Source organism: Hakea prostrata, chromosome 4 (assembly GCF_041222555.1).
Source record: "Hakea prostrata isolate BN-2017 chromosome 4, UWA_Hpros_2, whole genome shotgun sequence".
Taxonomy (NCBI): domain Eukaryota; kingdom Viridiplantae; phylum Streptophyta; class Magnoliopsida; order Proteales; family Proteaceae; genus Hakea; species Hakea prostrata.
In genome coordinates this window covers 18,492,184-18,514,053 of record NC_142603.1, presented here as the reverse complement: position 1 = coordinate 18,514,053, position 21,870 = coordinate 18,492,184, and the positions used below count along the sequence as shown (strand labels likewise).

The 21,870-nt window shown below is 38.6% G+C and overlaps 1 protein-coding gene across 3 annotated transcripts in view; it reads left to right on the top strand.

The window, feature by feature from the left end:
* OVA4 (Nucleotidylyl transferase superfamily protein) overlaps window positions 1–21,870 on the top strand; it is a 43,235-nt gene that overhangs the window by 11,431 nt on the left and 9,934 nt on the right. For all 3 annotated transcript variants that reach the window (XR_016172912.1, XM_089152598.1, XM_089152599.1), the window contains exons 11-14: window positions 4,795–4,851; window positions 9,755–9,801; window positions 9,901–9,982; window positions 21,223–21,312. Coding sequence is in view for 2 of the 3 variants with exons in the window: in XM_089152598.1 (XP_089008724.1) it covers window positions 4,795–4,851; window positions 9,755–9,801; window positions 9,901–9,982; window positions 21,223–21,312 (276 nt within the window). In the remaining variant the exon portion in view is untranslated. The remainder of the gene's footprint in view (window positions 1–4,794; window positions 4,852–9,754; window positions 9,802–9,900; window positions 9,983–21,222; window positions 21,313–21,870) is intronic.

Sequence of the window (21,870 nt, the reverse complement as noted above, 5' to 3'; positions counted from 1 at the left end):
ACTCCACTAGAGACCTCCCTGTTTGGCTCCCTTCCCCCTCCAAAACCTTCTCCACCTCATCTACCTGAAACCTCCTCAGACCCATGGTAGAAGATCTCACTCTCGAGAGAGATCTCGCCACCTTGAAAAAGAGAGATCTTGACCATCTCGGTGAGATCTCGGTCGAGATATACAACTTTTTGGCGTCAACTTGGTGGCCCATCTCGGTGGGTTTTAGGGTCCCAATTGAGTTGAAACTTGGTATTTAGCTTATTTAAGGCATTTTGAACACGTTGGTGGCCATGAATTTGTTATAAACAACCCTATGTATGATTTCTAAATCTACCCATAGTGTGAAACCGAAATGTAGTAGGATTAGGGAATGCAATGTTATACAACATGTTATATAGAACCTTTAAGGCATATAAATGAAAAGCAAGTATATCAAATGCATCAACTAACTTAAATGTTATCAAAATTCCATCTATATGAGTATCAAAATCTCAATTTTCAAGAATAAAATAAGGGTAATTTTCATCTGGACCCCCTGAGGTTTGGTCCATGTCATTTTTAGTCCAAGTACTTTGACACTTTGCATCTGCCTCCCCTGAAGTATACAATAAGATCAATTAAGGACAAATTATAATTTTTATGACCAAAATACCCTTTATATCTATTATAATTTACATCATATCTTCACAATAAAAAAAAAAAAAAAAAAATCAGATTTTGATAACTCCGTCTTCATCATTAATTCATACTGTGCAAATTCTTCCTCTTCAATGGTCACAATCTTCAAGCCTTCTCATCCTACGAAATAAGGCTGTCTTCTTTATTTTGTTTTGGCAAAAAAAAATCGTCTCTTCTTCTTCTTCCTCTTCTCCTTTGTCTCTTAGCCAAACCAAAAAAAAAAAACTATCGTCTCATCTTCTTCTTCCTCCTCTTCTCCTCTGTCTCTTATTATTTTTCTTCCAAATCTTAAATGAATTCGAGTAGCAAAGTTTAGAAAGAGGAGGCAAAGAGTTACCGTTGGGTTTCTTATTCAGTAGTTGCAGGTGAAGTAAGAAATAACGCTGTCTTCTTTATTTTGTTTTGGCAAAAAAAAAAAAAAAAAAAAAAAAAAATATCGTCTCTTCTTCTTCTTCCTCTTCTCCTCTGTCTCTTAGCCAAAAAAAAAACAAAAAAACTATTGTCTCATCTTCCTCCTCCTCTTCTCCTCTGTCTCTTATTATTTTTCTTCCGTTTATAATCCAATCGATCCTTTAGGGGATCGACGAGTGGAAGTCCATTATCTACTGGGATTTTGCGAATCGGAAGAGCAAGAGTCGGCGGCAGAGAAGAGGCGGCAGTCAGAGGTGTGTCTGAAACAGAGGCAGAGATCGGAGCAACCGAGAAGCATAGGTTGGGTTTAATTTGTGTACGCAAGAAATGGTGTGGGAAAGGTAAAAGGGTTGATGGCGATCCCTTCCCTTATGGATATCAAAGTTTAGTTGCAAAAGAAGGGTATTTTGGGAGGAAAGTCTGAAAGAGCCATACAGAGTATTTTAATCTTCCCATTACAGAGTATTTGAAGCTTCTGAGTCTACTTGTGAATGATGGAAGAATAGATCAACAAAGCGTGGAGACTTGTATATAAAAAATAAGAGATAGAGGAGAAGAGGAGGAAGAAAGAAGAAGAAGAGACGACTTGAAGATCGATGATGAAAATGGACTTATGGAAATCTGGCTTTATCATAACAGAAGTTGAGATCGATGCAAATACCCCAAATCTTTTGATTTCCACCATTAGATTTAATTGTGAAGACATGATGTAAATCACGGTAGATAAAATATAAGGGTATTTTAGTCATAAAAATTACAACTTGTCCTTAATTGATGTTATTGGATACCTCAAGGGAGGCAGATGCAAAGTGTCAATTTATTTGGACTAAAAATGACATGGGCCAAAACTCAGGGGGTCCAGATGAAAATTACCCATAAAATAATTATACAACCATTAGAAGTTCTATATAAGTCATTACATCATAAATTCATAAGACAAGTAAAGAATGATTGATCTTCCTTGTTGTAGATGTGCTAAGAGTAGTTGCAATGAAAATTCAGCCAGAATCCACAAAAAAAGGTGAAAATTGAGAGTTCCAGCGAGATCTAGGGTGAGATATGGCGAGATATGATGAGATATAGCGAGATATGGCGAGATATGGCGAGATATGGCGAGATATGGCGAGATATGGCGAGATCTCGAGCAAGATATCCCAACTCGCTGCTCTCGCCCTCCATCTCGTCTCGCCAAGTTGAAAAAACGAGATATCTCGTGAGATCTCCCACCATGCTCAGACCCCATAATCCTAAGCCCCTTGGCCCCCATTGGTTTGGTTTAAAGGCTACATTCCATGTCACTCCCTTACCCTTTGGAGAGCCCTCAACCTCGCCCTCCCCACCCAATCCTTCCTTGTTGACCGCCACATCCCTATTAACCCCAATTGCATCCTACGTTGGAACGGTTTGGAGAACATTGAGCACCTTTTCTTTTCTTGCCCCTTCTCCAGATCTATCTGGGGAAAAGCCCTAGCTTTCATTTGGCTTCGCTCGAGGCGATCCTATGGGTTTTTTCGAGATTGGTCTTGGATTTTGAGAAACTTTTCAGGTTCTCCATTTGCGATCGGATTGGAAAGCTAGTGTATTGTGCCTTGATCCATCACCTAAGGTGGGAGTGTAATCTTCAGAGACGGACATCCAAATCCCGCTTTATAGACAGGATTTGGAATACCATCTATTTTGATGTTTCTTCTAGACTGTTAGCTATTCCCCACCCCCTGTTGATGATACCCCAAGGAACAGGTTTATTGTTGTCTTTTGGGGTCTTAGTTCTCCTTTTAGGTCTTCTGCTTAAAGGCCTTGTTCTCCTTTTCCTTTCGTTTGATATATTTATTTATTCATCCAAAAAAAAAAAAAAAAAAAAAAAAAACTGAGTCTGCAATTTTATCCTATGTCATCTTCCTTCCTTGTTTCTTTGAACAGGCCATCATAGCAATCCAAATGTTCAAGGTAAGTTGTTTCCTTTTCCCCACTCACTAATACATGAAAACCTCCTTTTCCAGCAGTTGGATCAAGTCATAGATACAAACCTCATCATGATACCCATGTAGTCTCATCTTATCCATTGCTTACTTCTGTATCCAACAGTCTCACTTAATCTTCTGCTCATGCTCTTGCCCTGCCTACCTGCCTGAAATCTGCCTAGGAAGTTCATTTGTTTCTTTTCCACCTCTGTTTTTTCCTTTCCATATTTACCCCCCACCCCCCTGGGGTTTTCCCTCTTGCTTTTCTATTTTATGGTTTCCCATCCCCTTCTTCCTTTATTTTATTTTGGCAGTGACTAATAAGATATACATTGGTCTCTTACAAGTTACAATTCCACTTCTACACTGCTTAAATATGATTTGGAGGAACTCTGCAACTTGTTCTCCTTTGTCTTATTTTCATTTTTATAATAATTTTTGGTTCAGAGAGTAACTACGTTTTTATTCAATTAGATAAAATCTCACACAACAGATTAAGCGATGAAAAATTCCCGAGTAAAAACACCATGCTTTGGGATCACTATGGGACCACCTAGATGCTCAAGGGTTTAAAATTTGCAAGTAGTGGCAATTCTATAATTCTTGAGCCAAGTCATGCCCTAAAAAGTAACATGACAAAATAGGGGACTGAATCATGAATTAATTTTAAGTGAAAAGGGGAATTCTGCAACTATAAATCAAGTTTGGATCTGAATGAGGATTGTTACATGAGAAGTTACTACTGCGCTCTTAATCATAATAGGGATAGTAGTGTGAAAAGATTCTTTTAAACCACAGAATGGAATAAAAGGGTGGTATAAAAGATGTGATGGTCATTGCTGCAGCTTTTCATCTACACTCTGAATGATGTGGTATTCCAGACACAACTGCCCTACAGCTGGTGCTCTTACAAGGAACCAGTGAGAGGTTCCAGGTAAATAATTGATTTTAATTTTTCTGCAACTGCATCTTGTGAAAACCAGTGAACCAGACCTTAATTTTGTGCTGGATTTTGCAACAAGGACATCTATTAGGCCCCAAAATGAACTGTTGAATTGGTTCGTGATAGATACCTGCCCATGAAATTTCAATACCATAAGTATTGCAAGGAGTTTCAACTTTCAGCTCAGTTGATGTGGACTGCAGTCACTACCGAAAACAGATACTGCTGGCCCAAAAAAAAAAAAGGGAAAAAAAGAAAAAAAAAGGAAAGAAGGAAAGAGTTAGGGAAGAAGAGAAACGAAGAACGAAAGGAGTAATAAAAGAAAAAGGAGGATTTGTGCCAGGATCAGAAGAGGTTCAAGAAGAAATTGGAAGAGAATAGGGAAGATGATCAACAGTCAACATGCTGCTATTAGGTCACATGGATCCATTCAAACCAAACTCGATTTCTTCTAACTTGAAATATTTCGATTGATTACATACGTACTTGGACATAAAATTTGTAACTATTTTCTAAAACAAATATAAAACTCAACTGGGAAAGCAAGATCTAAACGAAAGATCGATCTTCTACATACTCTGTTTTCCAAATGTAAAATAATGATTATAAGATAACCACCCCGAATAATATCCTACTGGACCAAAACCAGATTTGGATCCAATTCTTGGTTTGGGTGTTGCTGTTGTAATGCTGCAGACATGATGAGGCTGCAGACATGATGTACCTCAACTGCAATTCATTAGTTTGTGTTAAGTTTTCTTTCAGCTGTGTCTAAACACCCAAAATTTTTCCTTTGCTTTGTTTCTGCAGATGTCAAAGTCTGATCCTTCTGATCAGTCCCGAATTAATCTTCTTGACCCCAAGGATGTGAGTTGGTTCAATTTCTTCCTTCTGCATGTGCAAGTTGAGTAATATTTCTAAATTGAGGAGCATGCGTTGACTGTTCGCTGTTTTATACATGAACTAAAAGGAAACTTTGTGTTTCTTTTTATTATCGTCACATGCACCATTGTAAGAGTTAATCTGACTTGCTTCTTGAAAGATTAAACTTTCAGTTTTGAATTTGTTGCCTGACCAATGCCAAATCAAGATATATTGCTTTAGGGTTGCAGTTAGCTTGGCCTCAATGAAGTTTAGTTTACTTGGGTTTGCATGACAAAATTGTCATGATGCTTTCGATATTGTTGAATACCATTGGAGGTTTAGTCAATTTCTCCAGTACCTAGAATGTTGGATCTGTTTAATGTAAAGCTAAGATCAAAGATGACTTAGCCCCAATTACACACACAAATCAGTGAATTAGACATAACAAAATAGAAACAAATAGACGAGAGAACAGGGATAGGTGGGTTTAGATCTTGACAGAAAAGCTCCGTCAGTCCCCGGTGTTTAGTTCTCACAGCAAGGTCCGCACCTTTCTTATCACTCAAGCACAGAGCAGACTCTTAAAGAAAATTAGGAACTGCTAATCCAGAAAGTAGAAACTACTTCACTGAGTTATTTTAGCTAAGAATCTCAGCAACAACAAAAATAGAAATTTTCTAATTCTGATTTTAATTAATAGGAACCCTGAAACTAAGGAAATAACATATTTCACAACTTCTAAAAAGGTCTTAGTCTTCAGTCTTCATAGAAGATCTCACATGATCAATTCTTAGGCCTCAGAAGATCTTTCAATAGCATTTCTTTAAGGCCAAATGACACTGTTCCTGGTGCTGTTCACATGAACAGTGTTTTGGCCTCTTGTTGGACCAAATGAGCTGATTCAACCTGGTCCGTTGATCTCTTTGAAGCTGGATTGATCCAGGCCAGGTTATACACTTCTACATCACTGTTACTTGAACATCTTGTGGAACATATTCTCACCGTCTCCCTCTCTCAAGTTCTCAACTATGTTGACTTTTGTTCAGATAATATGAATACAGTGATTGTTCTTTTAATGAATAAACAGAAAATGGTTCTTTTTGGTTATAAGAAGACATCGTGAAGTACTGGATGGTGTAAATAGAAAGCAGAAGGATGAGGCAGGAAACAAGTTCAGCTGGCTTAATGATGTGAACAAGGGTCCACCTGCTGGCCAAAACCATGGAGTAGGCCCAAGAATACTCCAAGGTGTCACACCAAGGGTTGGCTGAACCCTTTAAAAGGGGTATTTTGGTCAATCTTAGCCCTAATTTAGTTGCAGAATCTAATTTCAGAATTTTAGTTTTAATTTTCAGAGTCCAGTTTTGTTTAAAAGTCTTAGTTTGCTTTGGTAGTTGAGTTCTTGAGTCCTAAGGAGTCTTTCTTTAAAGTAGGACTCTTATAGATAATGAGGTCTTCTATTTCAAGAAGAGTTCTTTTTAATTTATGTGGTTATTAATTGTAAGGGGTATCCTAAGTTATGAAGGAAACCCTAGTCAAGTTGGTTTCTAAGTCTTAGCTGAGTGCAGATAGTCTCTCCCAATTGGAGTTAGATTCTTTTTTTTTCTTGATATAAAGCTATAAATAAGCCAGTCAATCATTGTAAGAGTTAGCCTTCATTGAATGAAGATTGAAGAGAACTTGTGGGAAACAGGTCTTGGTTTTCTTGGGAGGGACACGACGGGTTTAAAAGTTTTGAATTCAATTTGCGGCAACCTTTCTTCAACAAATCAGCAAGCCTTCTCCATCTCTGGCAGAACAAGTACCAGCAACCCCAGCCCCATCACAGCCCCTCCCTTTCCCTTTCTCTCTCTTGCACACCTACTCCCTGCATTGCGGCTCCTAATCCCCTCTCCCCCACCCCTGCCAGCACCCTAGACCCCTTCTGCTACCCCCTGCGACACACCTCAGCCCCTCCCCACCTCCCCCACCCTCCTCTAACCTGCGGCTCCCCCATTCCCCATTTGCTCTCTTTTCTCTCTTGGCTCCCTCTCCCTCTCCTTTTCTGACTTGTGGCAGATCAGAAAAAAGAAAAAAGGAAGAAAGAAAAGAAAAGAAAAGAAAAGAAAAGAAAAGAAAAAGAAAAGTAATGAAAAGAAAAAGAAAGAAAAGAAAGAAAGAAAGAGAAGAAAGAATTGAAATATTTGCCCAAGATCCATCCAAGAAATACAAGAAAACTCCCAACTTTGATCCAACCCTTTTCCCTCATCCCTAAAACCTTCCCTAACCACTCAGCTAATTTATTAAACTTTTTTCTTCCCATGATTGATTCCTACTACTCTCTTTCAACCCTTGAGTGATTATGGATATCCCACAACCATCTTGTAGAGATTTGATAAAACCCTAATCATCTCAATACCAACCCATATCAATCCTAACATCTCTCTAGGATCCTCCCATAAATTCTTTAGAGATCCTCAAACATCCAAACCACCTCATAAATTATCCAGAGATTTTGAACCAAAACCTTCCCATAGGAGTTTAGAATTATTTGTTGGAAGATTCTGGACGAACCCTTAATTTTAGGGAATTCATCCAAGTAACCCTAACCCTAAAATCGGGTTCACATCACCTGAACATTTAGGGAATGAATAGAATGATAATTTCTGATGCCGTTTTGCCGGTCTGTGCATAGGCTTGGGTTTTTCAAGTTTTCTGTAGAGGTATCTAATGTATTAACTCAAACTTTGGTTTTCAAGGTTTCTGCAAAAAATAGCTGAAGTATTAAATGTGAAATCATGTAAGGTGTTGTATAGTGAGAAGAACTACATAGTCCTTAACCTCTGTTGTGGTGGTTGGCTCTTTCTTTTCTTTTCCCTTTTTTTTTTTTTGGTTTTTTTTTTCCTGGTTTTTCTTTCTGGATGTGCTTACACATAGTTGCGTTCTTATGCATGGTTAACTACAGGTGCTACTCAAAGTTGGATATAGATCTTGTTGGTTCTAGCTATTCCAGCAGTTGGTTTTAAGCCAGATGACAGATGCTTTCAGATTGTTTGTTACATCCCACAAAAGAGTATTTATGTACACAGGGTATTAACAATAGTACATCTCTTAAAGTGAAGGCTGTCCTGAGCACCTCCCTTAAATTCCGATGTGGATAGGCCGATAGGGTATTCACATACTACAGTGAAAGTTGGCCTGAGCATATTACTTACCATTTCCAGTAAAATAAACTTATAAGGATAACAGAGCATGTAAGGTACAGTCAGGGATTTTGGAAAAGCAGCCTTGTGGTTGATTTATTTGCTTATTTGATAAAAATTGGTATTAGTCTTTGATGGTCTAATAATAAAAGAATCTGAATAAGTCATAACTAGTCCATAATATTCACAATGATGTTTGTGACTTGCCAGTTACCAGAGCAGGGGGATAATTGACATTATTGAACAAAATCAATAAGGTGACAAACCTGAAACTGCCAAATGCATGTAGATAAAATACCATGTGCATGGCCCAGATCAGTAAAAACCCCAGCCAAGATGAGGGTATCTCCAGAAAAAATTATTCCTCGAATGACTTCAGAAGCAATCATGATAAATTTCTAGCTGTCCATGCATATGATCAGTACGAGGACACAATATACAGAGAAGAGAAGAGAGAACTGAGAAGTTGGGGGGGGGAGAAGAGATGCTGAGAGAAGATGAGCGAACACTGCTTACTGTTCGATAAGTATGTGGAATGCTCAAACCGTGGGGTGGGGACTCGATTTATGTTAGTCATGATAGCAAATTACAAGATTGGGTCCACAATTAGGACTGAGTAAAGTATAGAGGAAATAATTGCCTAAACTATTTGTTTAATACGCATAACATCCACAAGGAGAAGAAACACACTTAAACCCATATATTGACAGTAACACTAGCATCTTTTCAGTTTTAACAGATGGCTTATAGGTAAGGCTGAAACTATTTTGCTCTTTCAGTTTCTCTAGTTGCCATGCACATTTTCTGTCTGAAAAACGATATTGTTTTCCTTTTATAGGGAATTTGTAGCCTCCCTTCCATTAAAGCATGTTGGGTTATACAAAGGTGTGCTATAAAAGAATTGGAATCTTCCTTGCTGCCTGGGTTGGATAGTTGCTAAAACTAATAGAACTACGTCTTATGTTCTTCTAGGGTAGATGACCAGAACAACAGAGGGAATCTGCTTATGATTGATCAGTTGCCTCTCTTGGACATGCAATTTCATGTTTTAGATATTAATCTTTTTGTATTCACTGGAGTTTCTTGGAGAAGAAGTTGTTGTTTGTTGAAGATGTTGGTTAAAAAATAATAATAAAATGCTAAGTTACAGAGAGCTAAAACAAGAACTCAGAAACAATGAAGTGAATGGGGAGACTTAAAAAATTGCCTCATATTGTTCAATTATTTTTCACACTTTTGGACTTCCCAGCTTGAGAGATCAGAGAACTATGAAAGACAAACATGCTAAAGGGAAGTAATTTATTTAGAGGTTCCTGTCCAGAAACCACACTTTCATTTCTGGTTCTTCTATGTAAGATATCAGAGTTATTTCAAGAATACATTATCGAAAGTTGGTTGCCAAGTCATTGAAATGGTTGTTCCAATTTTGTTTTGGTCTCTGAACTTTATCTGCTGCCTTCTGTATCTATTTTTTAATTACATTATTTCTCTTAGGTTTTGGAGTAGTTTTGGATTTATCATTTATATATGCTGAAACTCTCCGATTTCCTGTATTTGTGAATGTATCCTTGTTTTACCAGTGCATTGTCTCAATTTTGTTAACATGGTTGGCCTCTGCATCTTACTCTTTTGTGTTCAAATTCTCCAATGGTTAGTCTCCACCATGTCCTCTGTTTCTGTTCTAATTCCCCAACTGGGCTTCTTGTTGCTTGCTGGGTTTGTAGGTAATAGCAAACAAGATAAAGCGTTGCAAAACTGATTCATTTCCTGGGTTAGTAGTTGCTTCGAAAGGTTATGATTTTGTTTTCTTTCAATCATATTTGTCATGCTCATATTTTTTTCAACTTATTATTTTGCATCTGTCCCCTAGCTTGGAATTTGGCAATCCTGACAGACCTGAATGCAGTAATCTTCTTTCAATTTACCAACTTGTTTCGGGAAGGACAGAAGAGGTAGTTGAAGTTTATATCACACTCCTTGACTTGTATTATCCATCATATGTTTTCCTATGATATCTTTCTATGAACTCCAATCTGCCTATTTTTAATATAATGACAGTAAACCTTTAATCTAAAGATAAATACAGCCAATCACCTTGGATCATCAAGGAGTTCATTTTCAAGGTTGGCCTATACTGTAGTAAATTTTTAAGTGGAAAGAAAATCTAGGTGTCTTCATTAGGAAACTGATTATGTTAAGGGTGTCTTCTTGTTTTTCCCTATCAAGAACTGACTTTCTTCACTAATTTTTTTTGGGTGCAATTAATATATTCTTAATTGCTGAAAGTAAGAGTTGGGTGAAACCCAAAATGCCATTTTATATTTTTCATCCTTAAATTTCAGCTATTATTGCTAAAAGTGAAAATGCCTGCATGGCCCTAAGTAATTTGGATTGATTGATATTGTATGCGTGGTCTCTATCAAGTATTGAGTAGGGTAAACTGATTGCATTGATTGAATAAGTAAGAGGTTAATATAAGAATGATTTGGCTTGTCAATAGTTGATGGAGGCCTACATTGTTAGCAAAAGAAGTCAAGGAGAGAAGATAGTTGAGAGAATATTAGCTTGTCTGACTACCATTTCATTCATAATTGGAGGTGAATAGGTGATTACAAATATTGAATGCTGGCTAAGGATGGCTAAAACCTTACCTATGCATATTTAACGGGTCCATAATGAACCTCGATACTATAATTTACCTAGTTACGTTATATAGTCCAACAAGAGAACCAAACTGGTTAACTACTGGACCAAATATTTGAACATTCCCTGATGTACTAGCCCCAGCCCCCCCCCCCCCCCAAAACAAAAAAAGAAGACTCCCCCACCACACAAGAACCACTGAAAGAAGGCCCACGAATTGGGCCCAAACTGCCCCTTTGAGAATGTGGCAGCAAGGGCTGGCCAAATGCCCCTAGGAGTATTTTGGTCATTTCCATGCCCCTCCTTGGGTTGTTCTTGGTCTAATTAGATTCCTAGTCTTTTGAGGATTCTAAATCTATTTTCTTTTCCTTTATTAGTTGAGTCAAAGGCTAGGTATTTGAGAGTCCTAGTTTTGTAGAAACCCTGGTTGGAATCTAATTACAAGATTCCTTCTAGATAATGTTTATTTTATTTACTTAATTTTTGTGGGCCTAGTTAGTTGGCAAGTAAATAGTGTTTTAGTAGTAAATATTCCCTTTTTGTGATTAACTTGTAGTAGGTTGTCAAGTCCTGGTCCAAGTCCAAGTCCAAGTCTCTTATGTAAGGCTATAAATGACCACTGCACTTCATTGTAAAATCAGTTGAAGATTAATGAATGAAGCAAGTCTTGCGGCAGAACTGAAAAGAAAGAAAAAGAAAGAAGAAAGAAAAGAAAAGAAGAGAAGAAAGTAGAAGAAGAAAATCAAGATTCTTGAAAGAATCTTGGGATTCTTTCAGGAATTCAGCAAGAACACCCCTCCCCCTTGCCGCAAGGTTATCCAAGATATTTCCCATTCCTAATTGTTAATTCCCTTTACTTTTCCTTCCTTGATTTTTGTTAAAACCCTACCCATATCAATTGTGTTAACCCTAGGATATTCCCTCCATTTTCCTATCAACCCTAAGTCATCCCATAGTAACCTTGGGATATTCCCATAATCAAAGATACTTGACCTATTACCCTTTTCCCCCACTCGAGCCAACCCAAAGGGTAACCCATAAATTTTAGTCATCCCATGGTATACCCAAACCATCCATTGGACCCCTAAAACCTCATTGATATCCCATTATTTTAGCTGGTTCTAATTAGAGAGGGTCCTGTAAGGCGAACCCAAACCCTGGGTTACATCAGTGGTATTAGAGCCAGAAGAACCAGCACCCAGAGGAAGAAGGACCAACGATATTCCTATCCATCGATGAACCCATGATTGTTAGACAGCTTGAGAACATCTAGAAAAATCAAATGGAGATGATGGCACAGCTACAGTGATTTGCTACCCATGTCCAAGACTTAAACACAAGGGTGACGAATCTGGAGTAGGTTAGACATGGAGATCCTATACAGACTCTACCACCACCAGCAGCTCCCAGACTGAACCTCACATATCTATGTACCCCATCGAGAAGAGCCTAGTGGAGCCCAGAGGTACAGAGATGAAGCTGAAGGTGAAGCATGCCATCCTAGAGCATCAAGGGATAGGAATGGTCATACTAGAGTGTCTAGGTATGACAACCTAGTTTATGAGAGGTATGATATTGAAGGGACATCATGCACCAACAAAACCCAGTCCCAACTAGTCTTGAGGAACACATCAGATCATACTTCACTAGAGGCTATGACCATAGAAGGGAAGCACACCATCACAAAGTAAAACTTGAGTTGTAGGAGTTCAACGGATCCTTAGATCCTCGGGTATTTTATAACTGATAGCAGCCTTGGACGATTAGTTTGAGTGGTACAATTTATTGGAGGATAGGAAGATAAGGTTGGCCAGAGCAAAATTAATAGGTGTAGCAAGAGATTGGTGGAACACCATGGAGCGTGAGTGCTACTGCATAGGCAAGGAACTCAGCACTTGGAACCGGTTGAGGAGAGAGCTAACAAAAAGGTACCTTTGAGAGCATTAGAAGACTGAGTGAGCTCCAAGAACAATTCCACACCATAAAGCGAGGTAATCTATCAATTTCAGATTAAATCCAACAATTTAATTCCTTGGCTTCTAGGACTGGTACTCAGAAAGTAAGCTTCAAACCATGACTAGGTTTAAGTTGACGTTAAAGCCAAATATCCAACTGGCCGTGGAGGTTATTGATATTATTGATTTGAGGGACCTATTTGACAAAACCCTAAGGGCCGAAACTTTGTTGGCTCAAAAGAAACAGCCTAGTCACGATGCCAAAAGAGTTCCTGCATACAATAGTCCCCATCCCACCGCCATTGCCACCCCCATGCTCCACCACCCATGATTGATGTTAGGAGAAGTTTCCCCACTACCACCACTCCTGGGGATATTACTATTTGTCATGATAAGGGCCATTATGCCAAGGATTATCCCCAAAGAAGGGGAGTTCTAGTATTCGACTCTAACCACTAGGAACCAAAAGAGGAGTTAGTATTTCCCCCACTTGAAGTTATAGTTGTCAGGTGTGCCTAGGCGTCTGGGTGCACTAGGAGGGCGTAAGGCGAGCGTCACTTCATTAGTAGCTTATATGGCGTCCGGCTCAGTGTTTGAGGTGTTGCCTCAAGCGCCTTGGACACCATATAGCCCAAGGCGACCTTGTTATGAGCTATTTAAAATCCAAATATAAATGATGCCAAATCGAAAGTTTTGATAATTCATTTACAATTAGATTCCGATTGGGAATTAACTACTCATTGGACCTAATATGCATCATTGTAATATGCTACATGGGATCAAATTGTTACATTAATATAAAAGAGGGGAAAAGAGAATTGAGTGACTTAAACTGTAAGGACCAAAGAATCGAGTCATTGAAATTGCCGTAAACTCTTGCTACTCTCTTCCTCTCAAGACTCGATAGCCACCGATGACTTACAACGACTGAGACTTGCAACGATTGCTGACTTCTTTCTTTTGCTACTCTCTCCGGTGACTTCTTTCTTCTTTTTCCTTTTTTTCTTTCCTTAAAAACTTGGTACAAACCTCTTGTTACTCAAGTTGCAGCACCTGTAGTCAAGTAACTCTAGTTGCAGCGCCTGCGACATTCCAACGTCTTTGCATAGCGTTATCTCAGGCAAAGGTAAGTGATGCTGTTTTCTTCTTCATTCTTTGTGTTTTTTTTTCTTCTTCTTTTCGTTAATTGGTGATTTTGTTAAGCCAAATAATCTTAACAAAATCCATCATCGATTTGCAGTGAACTTCGGCAATTTTTGGGTGTTGTTCACCATCTTCTTAGGCGACAATATGTCTTGGGCAATTTTTTTTTCAAACTTTGTTATCTGTTTCTAGAAACAAACAATGCGTAATCAGGGACTTCGCATGACCTCTTATTGAATACCCTTATGCTCTGAGCCTCTGATAGTTGCTTTTGAGATTCTCGACCATTTTTTTGGGTGTGTGTTCACCATATTCTCAGGCGACGGTAATGTCTCCAGCCATTTATTTATTTATTAACTCTATTATATGTCTCCAAAAATTAAAAATGCTTAATTAGGGGCTTCGTATGACCTCTTATTGAATACCCTTATGCTCTAAGCCTTTGCTAGTTGCTTCTAAGATTCTCGGCCTTTTTTTTTTAAACTCTATTTTCAGAAATGCTTAATCAATATGATTTGTCATTGGGGACTAAATATGCCTGTTATTTAAGACCCTCATGCTCTGAGTCTTTGGTAGTTGCTTCCAAGATTCTCGACCTTTTTTTTCAACTCTTTTTTTAGAAATGCTTAATCAATATAATCTGCCATTAGGGACTTCGTATGGCCTGTTATTGAATGCCCTCATGCTTTGAGCCTTTGGTAGTTGCTTCTTACCCTCTCTCTCTCTCTCTCTTTTTGAACTCTTTTTTAGAAATACTTAATTAATATGATCTGCCAGTGGGAACTTCGTATGACTTGTTATTGAATACCCTCATGCTTTGATAGTTGCTTTTGAGATTCTCTTACTTTCCTCATTTTGAGAAAGAATTAGAAGAGACTCATGTGCGAATCGTGAAGCTTTGTGACTCTTGAAATTTTGTGATTAATGACATGACATTTGATTAGTTCAACGTAGAAGCTTCATAGATGCTTAATTGGCTTTGTGGTATCATCATCATCATCATTATTATTGTTTTTAATTTTGGCTGGTTATATGTATATGTTTCATGTTTTTTATTTTCAGATATTACTAGTTATTTACAATGGCCTCAAGGGATAATCTGATGCCCGTTGCTATTGGGGGTGAAGCAAGTTATGATCCCTTCAAAGACCCAAAGATAAAGACCAAGTCAAATGACCCAGGGTGGAAGTATGGGTATTGGCCAAATGTGACTTATAGGAATACAGTCAGGTACACTTTGTGCAACAGAGACCTTAAAGGAGGAATTAGAAGATTGAAACAACATCTAGTGGGTGGATATGGGGATGCTGCAAAGTGCACCAAGGCCACTCTAGCAATTGCCCAAGAGCTGAATGCAGTGTTGTTGAAAAATAAGAAGAGGGTAGTTTTTACGGATTTAGATGATGAGTATGATGAAGTTCAACAAGTAACTGTAGAAGAACATTCTACTCCTGCCTCCATTGAAGGAGGGACGTTTCCTAGTGTTCTGTCTGAGGTGTCCTCGAAGAAATCGAGCTTTGGGACTGCATCAAATAGATTGAAAAGTGCCCTCGTTAAGGCACCTGTAAGGGGTCCTATGAATATGCACGTTTGATGCACCCTTGAAGAAGTTGTTGATGACAATAGGGCAAAGGGTACTACTCAAACAACAATCTTGAATATAATGAGATCCTTGGAAGAAAAGAAGTGAGTGGATAACCACATCGCTGATTCGGTGTATCAGTGTGGCATTCCATTCAATGCAATTAAAGCTAAAAGCTTTGAGGTGATGGTGGAGTCTATTGCACGATATGGTTCCGGGAATAAGCCCCCAACTTACTATGAAGTTAGGGTGCCTTTATTGAAGAATGTGAAAGAAAGAATGATGGATATGAGGAAAAGTTATGAAAGGTATTGGAAGATGTATGGATGCACACTCATGTTTGATGGGTGGACTGATAAAAAGGGGAGGCACCTCATCAACTTTCTTGTGCATTGTCCAAAGGGAACATTCTTTGGGGAAGAGCATGTCGTTCAAGTGGTGACTGATAATGCCTTAAATTACAAAGCAGCATGGGCATTATTAATGGAGAAGAGAATTACATTATATTGGACTCCCTGTGCAGCCCAATGTTTTGATCTGATGCTAGAAGACATTGGGAATTTGAAATAATATAAGAGGGCGATAATTCAGGCGAAGAGAATAACCACTTTCATTTATAGGCACACAAGATTGTTGGAGGCCTTGAGACAAAAGACAAATGGCAAGGATCTTGTGAGGGTTGCAGTGACTAGATTTGCTATTTCATTCTTGACACTCCAAAGCTTATTGAAACACAAGGATGACTTAAGGCACTTATTCATTTATGAGGAGTGGACAAAATCCAATTTGTCCAAGACTTCTTTCAATGAAATTGTGTCTGAAACAACATTTGCTATGGCATTTTGGCATAGTGTAGAGGATTGCATTAGATCATCACAACCTTTTATGATTGTATTGAGGATTGTAGATGCTGATGAAAGACTCGCATTGCCTAAAGTGTTTGTAGCCATGCAAGAGGCTAAGAGAAGAACAAAGGACAATTTTGAAGGCAAAGAATGACTTTGGAAAAAAGTCATACAAGTAATTGATAGGCAATGGGAGTGTCAGATGGAGAGACCTCTATATGGTGCAACCTAATTTTTGAATCTTTGGAAGTTCTACAATTTAAACATTGTGGATGATTGTGAGTTGATTATTTTGCTCTAACTTCTTTCAATGAAGTTGTGGCAAGACTAGTGCTTAATGTAAATCTACAAGATAAGGTATTGCACCAGGAAAGTGAATACAAGCAAGCTAGAGGTCCTTTCTCCTCAAGTATGTCTATCAGACAACGTACAACTATGAGTCTCGTTAGTTTTTACTTGTATGCTTTTTGTTTTTAGTTATACTTATATTGTTTGTAACTCTAGTTTTTATATTAAATCAAAATTTTTTATTTTTTATTATATATATATTTTTATATTATAGTTACTTGGTGGGATACACATGGAGGAAATGCTTTTGAGCTTACAAGGATTGCATGGACGATACCCGGCCTTTGTTGTTCCTCCTCTGGTTGTGAACGGAATTGGAGCACATTGGAGTTTGTAAGTATTAAATGATTTAAGTATTTAAAATACTTTTATGTTTAAATTTTGGAAGAATGACTTGGGATTCTCTTCAATTGCTTATGGAATCAGATTCACACCTAGAAGAGGAATAGGCTGGAACATGAGCGGTTGAATGATCTAGGTTTTGTTCAGTACAATGGCCGTCTTCAAGAAAGGTTCAATGAAAGGTGATTACATAATAGAAATTATGATCCCCTACTCCTTGATGTGCTTGATTGGAGCAGTGAGTGGATGCTCAGTCAGCCTGATGATTTAGTCCATTTGGAGGGTGATCTTACTGGACCACTACTGGTAGAGCTCTGGGGGCATTTGCATCACTTAAGGGCCAGAACAGACTGAGGAGAGGTCAACTAAGTGAATCAACATCCACTGGAGTTAATTTATGCTACTCACGTTGTCAGTCTTTGGAGAGGGTAGTTGAGGAACATGACTCTAAGTCTGATGGAGACATGGAAGAAGTGGAAGATTTGAATGATGATGAGAATATTATAAATGATTATGGTCTGAGGTCTAGGACAAGTACCTCTTCGGAGCAACATCTTCAAGAAGATCTCCCACTTACTACCAATTTGCTTGATGATGATTATAACCAGTTGATTTATACTTTTCTATTGGGAATTTTGGATATGGATTATGGATTTTTATTGGGAATTTTGGATATGGATGTTTTGTTATATTTGGGATTCGGACTTTAGATTTAAATATAAGTGGGATTGTTTGCTTAAATATTTAAGACTTTGTATTTGGTGATTGACTATATGTTTTATTTCATTTTCTTCTTCTACTTAGGAGGATATTTGACTATATATTTTATTTCATTTTCTTCTCCTACTTCCTAATACTAGATAATGGCGGATGTGGATATTGCTTGGCAGCATGGAACTCCTATAGTCCTATGGACATAAGAAGACAAAGTACAATGTGTAACTACTGTGGTAGAGTCATCCATGGGTAAAAGAAGGTTCAAGCAACACTTGGTTGGAGGTTATGTAGATACACCCAAGTGCCGCCAAGTCCCTCCTGAGGTGCAGGAAGCTATTGCTGAAAACTTATATCAAGTGGAGTTGGCTAGAGCTCAACAACGTAGAGGAGCTGGCGGAGGAGGTGGAGTTGTAGGGGCTGGTGGAGGTGGTGCTGGTGATGGTGACGTTTAATAAAGGTATGTTGTCTACCTGTTTTGCTTATGCATCTATGCATTTACTATTTAGTCCCCTTTTATCGTATCTTGATTCTTAAATTCAATTGTTAATGATAGTATGATACTTGGAATTTATTTAGGACCTACTATGTGTGGTTTGTAGTATGTTGGATGACTTAAGGTAGGCTAATGTGAGTTCTTTTATTATATTGGATATGATAGATTTATAATGAACTAGAGTGTATGAGATGTATACTAAAAATTTCACTTAAAATGCCTCGACCAACTTAAAAGCACCTTAGAGGGCGCCTTCTCGACTCATCGCCTCAACTAGCCTAAGCCTCCTCGCATCGCCTCATCGCCGTCACAACTATGCTTGAAGTAGAACCAGATGCACCATTCATGGAAGAGTACATGAAACCCAACAACCACCTCAAAGTGATGACCAAGATCCTAGTATCAGAGATTGAACAAGAAGATTTGAGGAGAAGCAGTATATTCTACACCATTGTCAAAGGTATCCCTCTTGAACAATGCAAGAATGGAGGTCAATACCAGATGCTTAGTACCAATAAGTCTTCACTCCTACTCAGAGGAAATTTGGTTAAACGTCGTTCTTATAAAACTTTTTGACATCATCCTAGGCGCCATGACTCTATAACAACGACGTCACCATAACTAGTAGGGACTACAAGTGCACCTTTGAGCACAAAGGCAAGAGAATTGTGCTCCTAGCTCTCATTCTTACTAAAGAGAGCATAAAGCTCTCCATACCAACCAAAAGAATACTAGTACAAACCACCGCCTCCTAGTGGTCCCACCAGAGAAGGTACAAGAAGAGCCGCCAGAGATTTTAAGAACATTGAAGCAGGACCAGCCCATATCAGCCATTCATTAGGGATGAATGATTTCAAAAAGGGGAGAGCCAATGTAACCAGGTCCAAGCCTCTCAAGAACCATCGAAAGAAGGCCTAAGAAGCCCACGAATTGAGCTCAAACAGCCCCCTTGAGCATGTGGCTGCAAGGGCTGGCCGAACGCGTGTAGGGGTATTTTGGTCATTTTCCATGCCTCTCCTTGGGATGTCCTTGGTCTAATTAGATTTCTTGTCTTTTGAGGTTTCTAAATCTATTTTCTTTTCCTTGATTAGTTGCGTCAAAGTCTAGTTATTTGAGAGTCCTAGTTTTGTGGAAACCCTAGTTGGAATCTAATTACAAGATTCCTTCTAGATAGTGTTTATTTTATTTACTTAATTTTTGTCGTCCTGGTTGGCAAGTAGATGGAGTTTTAGTAGTAATCTAAAAATTTCCTTTTTGTGATTAAGTCATATTAAGTTTTTTATTGTTAAGTCACAGTCTAAGTCCAAGGCTCTTATGTTAGGCTATAAATAGTCACCACCCTTCATTGTAAATTCAGTTGAAGATTAATGAATGAAGCTTGGAGTCGTGGAGTCAACCACACGACCTAGCTTGAGTATTTTGAGAATTCCAGCATTGATTCCTTCTTCAATTCAAGAGCAGCAGCATCCTCCTTCCCTCCCAAGTAAGCACACCCCCTCCCCCACCCCTTCCCTACCCGATCTATCAAGAACCCCTCCATCCATCCCAGCCCTATCCCAGCCCTTCCCTCACCTTCGCAGCCCCTCCCCCACCCCCCCTTCCCCTTGTGGCAGCAAGACAACACTCCCCCACCCCTCACTTTCTTGCGGCAGCCCCTCTCTCCCCCTTTCTCTGTTTCTTTTGATTTTTCTGTTATCTTTATTTTCTGAGCCTTGTGGCAGATTTCTGAGCCTTGCAGCAGAACTGAAAAGAAAGAAGAAAGAAAGAAATGAAAAAGAGAAGAAAGTAGAAGAAGAAAATCAAGATTCTTGAAAGAATCTTGGGATTCTTTCAAGAATTCTGCAAGAACACCCCTCCCCCTTGCCACAAGGTTCCCCTACCCCTTTCCTTCCTTATCCAAGTTCTTTCCCATTCCTTATCCAAGTTCTTTCCCATTACTAATTGTTAATCCTTTTTACTTTTCCTTCCTTGATTTTTGTTAAATAAAAGTATAAAACCCTACCCATATCAATTTAGTTAACCCTAGGATATCGCCTCCCTTTTCCTATAACCTTAAGTCATCCCATAGGGCCTTGGGATATTCCCACAAACAAAGTACTTAACCTATTACCCTTTTCCCCACTAAAGCCATCCCAAAGGGTATCCCATAAATTTTAGCCATCCCATGGTATACCCAAACCATCCCATAGGAAGCCCTAAAACCTTGTTGGTAGCCCATTATTCAACTGGTTCTAATTAAAAAGGGTCCTAGAGGCTAACCTAGACCCTGGTTTACATCACTCCCCCTCTACAGGGATTCAGCCAGCCCTGGGTGCACCATCCTGGTTGGGCCTTGGGGCCCAAACTAGGGTTTTGGCTGGGGGGTGACCCTTGTTCACCTCAGGCTGTTTCCAAGTTCTAAACATAGAAGCAGTAGGTTGCAATAGTATAATTTAACCATTGCACCAATGCCTGTCCACTATTAAAGTTTCTTTTGTGCAGACCACAAAATAAATTATTAGTTATCTATATCTCATGTTTGGAAGTTATTTATCCTCCCAGAACACTTAAATTTATGTAATACGTTTCATGAAATTAATGTTAATTTGTTTGAAAAAAGCTTCTGTATGCTGTCAAGTTGTTGAGTCCTATTGCCAATATTTAATCGTGTTGCTGTTAGATTCTGATACCTAGATGAAATATACAGGCTCTGCTCTGGTATGATGAGTCTTGGTGTCTGTTGCATCTTGACCATTTCTGTCAAATTATCTTGATGATCGCATGGACCAACTTAATCAACTTGTACTCTCAAGGGCATAGTTATAAATTTGGATTAGATTGGCCAATTTTGGTTAATACTGATATTAGCATACTGGGTCCAACTGGTTCCGGGATGATTTGAGATGTAACTGAATCACGAATCATACTAAAGAATGAGATACTGCACTCGATCAGTTTTAAAATCCTTGCTTAAGCATATATATATATATATATATTCTACACATCTTATATTTTGATGGTGTATTTTTTTGGTTTAGGATTGGTTTTTCTTTTTTGAAGATTGCGCTTACTGTATTATCAGTTTTGGATGGATATTAGTTACAAATTTTGTGTTTCTGACATTCTATACGTTTATCTGTTGCAGGAAGTTGCACACGAATGCCAAAATATGAATTGGGGCACATTTAAAACCCTCCTAACAGATGCTTTGGTTGATCATCTGCATCCCATACAGGTTCTTCCATGAAAATATAGTCTTTTTCCAAATGGCTTCATTGCAGGCTGATAATTAAAATGCACTTCCTATGTTCGCTTTTCCTCAAGAATTTAACTTGATGCTGCTCCAGATTTGGGCTTTGGCTTCAGAAACATGTACTGTCTGCAATGGGTCAAGTTTCACTAGTTCTGTGTCCAACTCTCATGAGGCCAACGCACATGTGTAACTTGCATCCAGCTAACCAATTTTTATTAGGTGCAAGCAGTGAGTACTGGGTAACTACCCTTAGTTAAATAAGGGTCACACCTTGTCCTACCATTAGGGGCAGCACATGAAAGGATTCCTAAGAGTACTTTTTTTAAACCTTTTTATTCCAATGGTTTTTGGGATAATTTAATGGCAAAGAAAGAGAAGTCTACCTGGAGTACATCAATAGGCCAAGGCTTCAAGCAATGTTGTCAAAGCGTTCGCCTAGGCAGCAAAGCGGTTTTTCAACCGCCTTGTTTTGAACCGCTTAATTGACGCGTTGTTTTTTTTGCCACTTTTTCGCCCAAGTGCTACCGCTTGTTGCCTTGT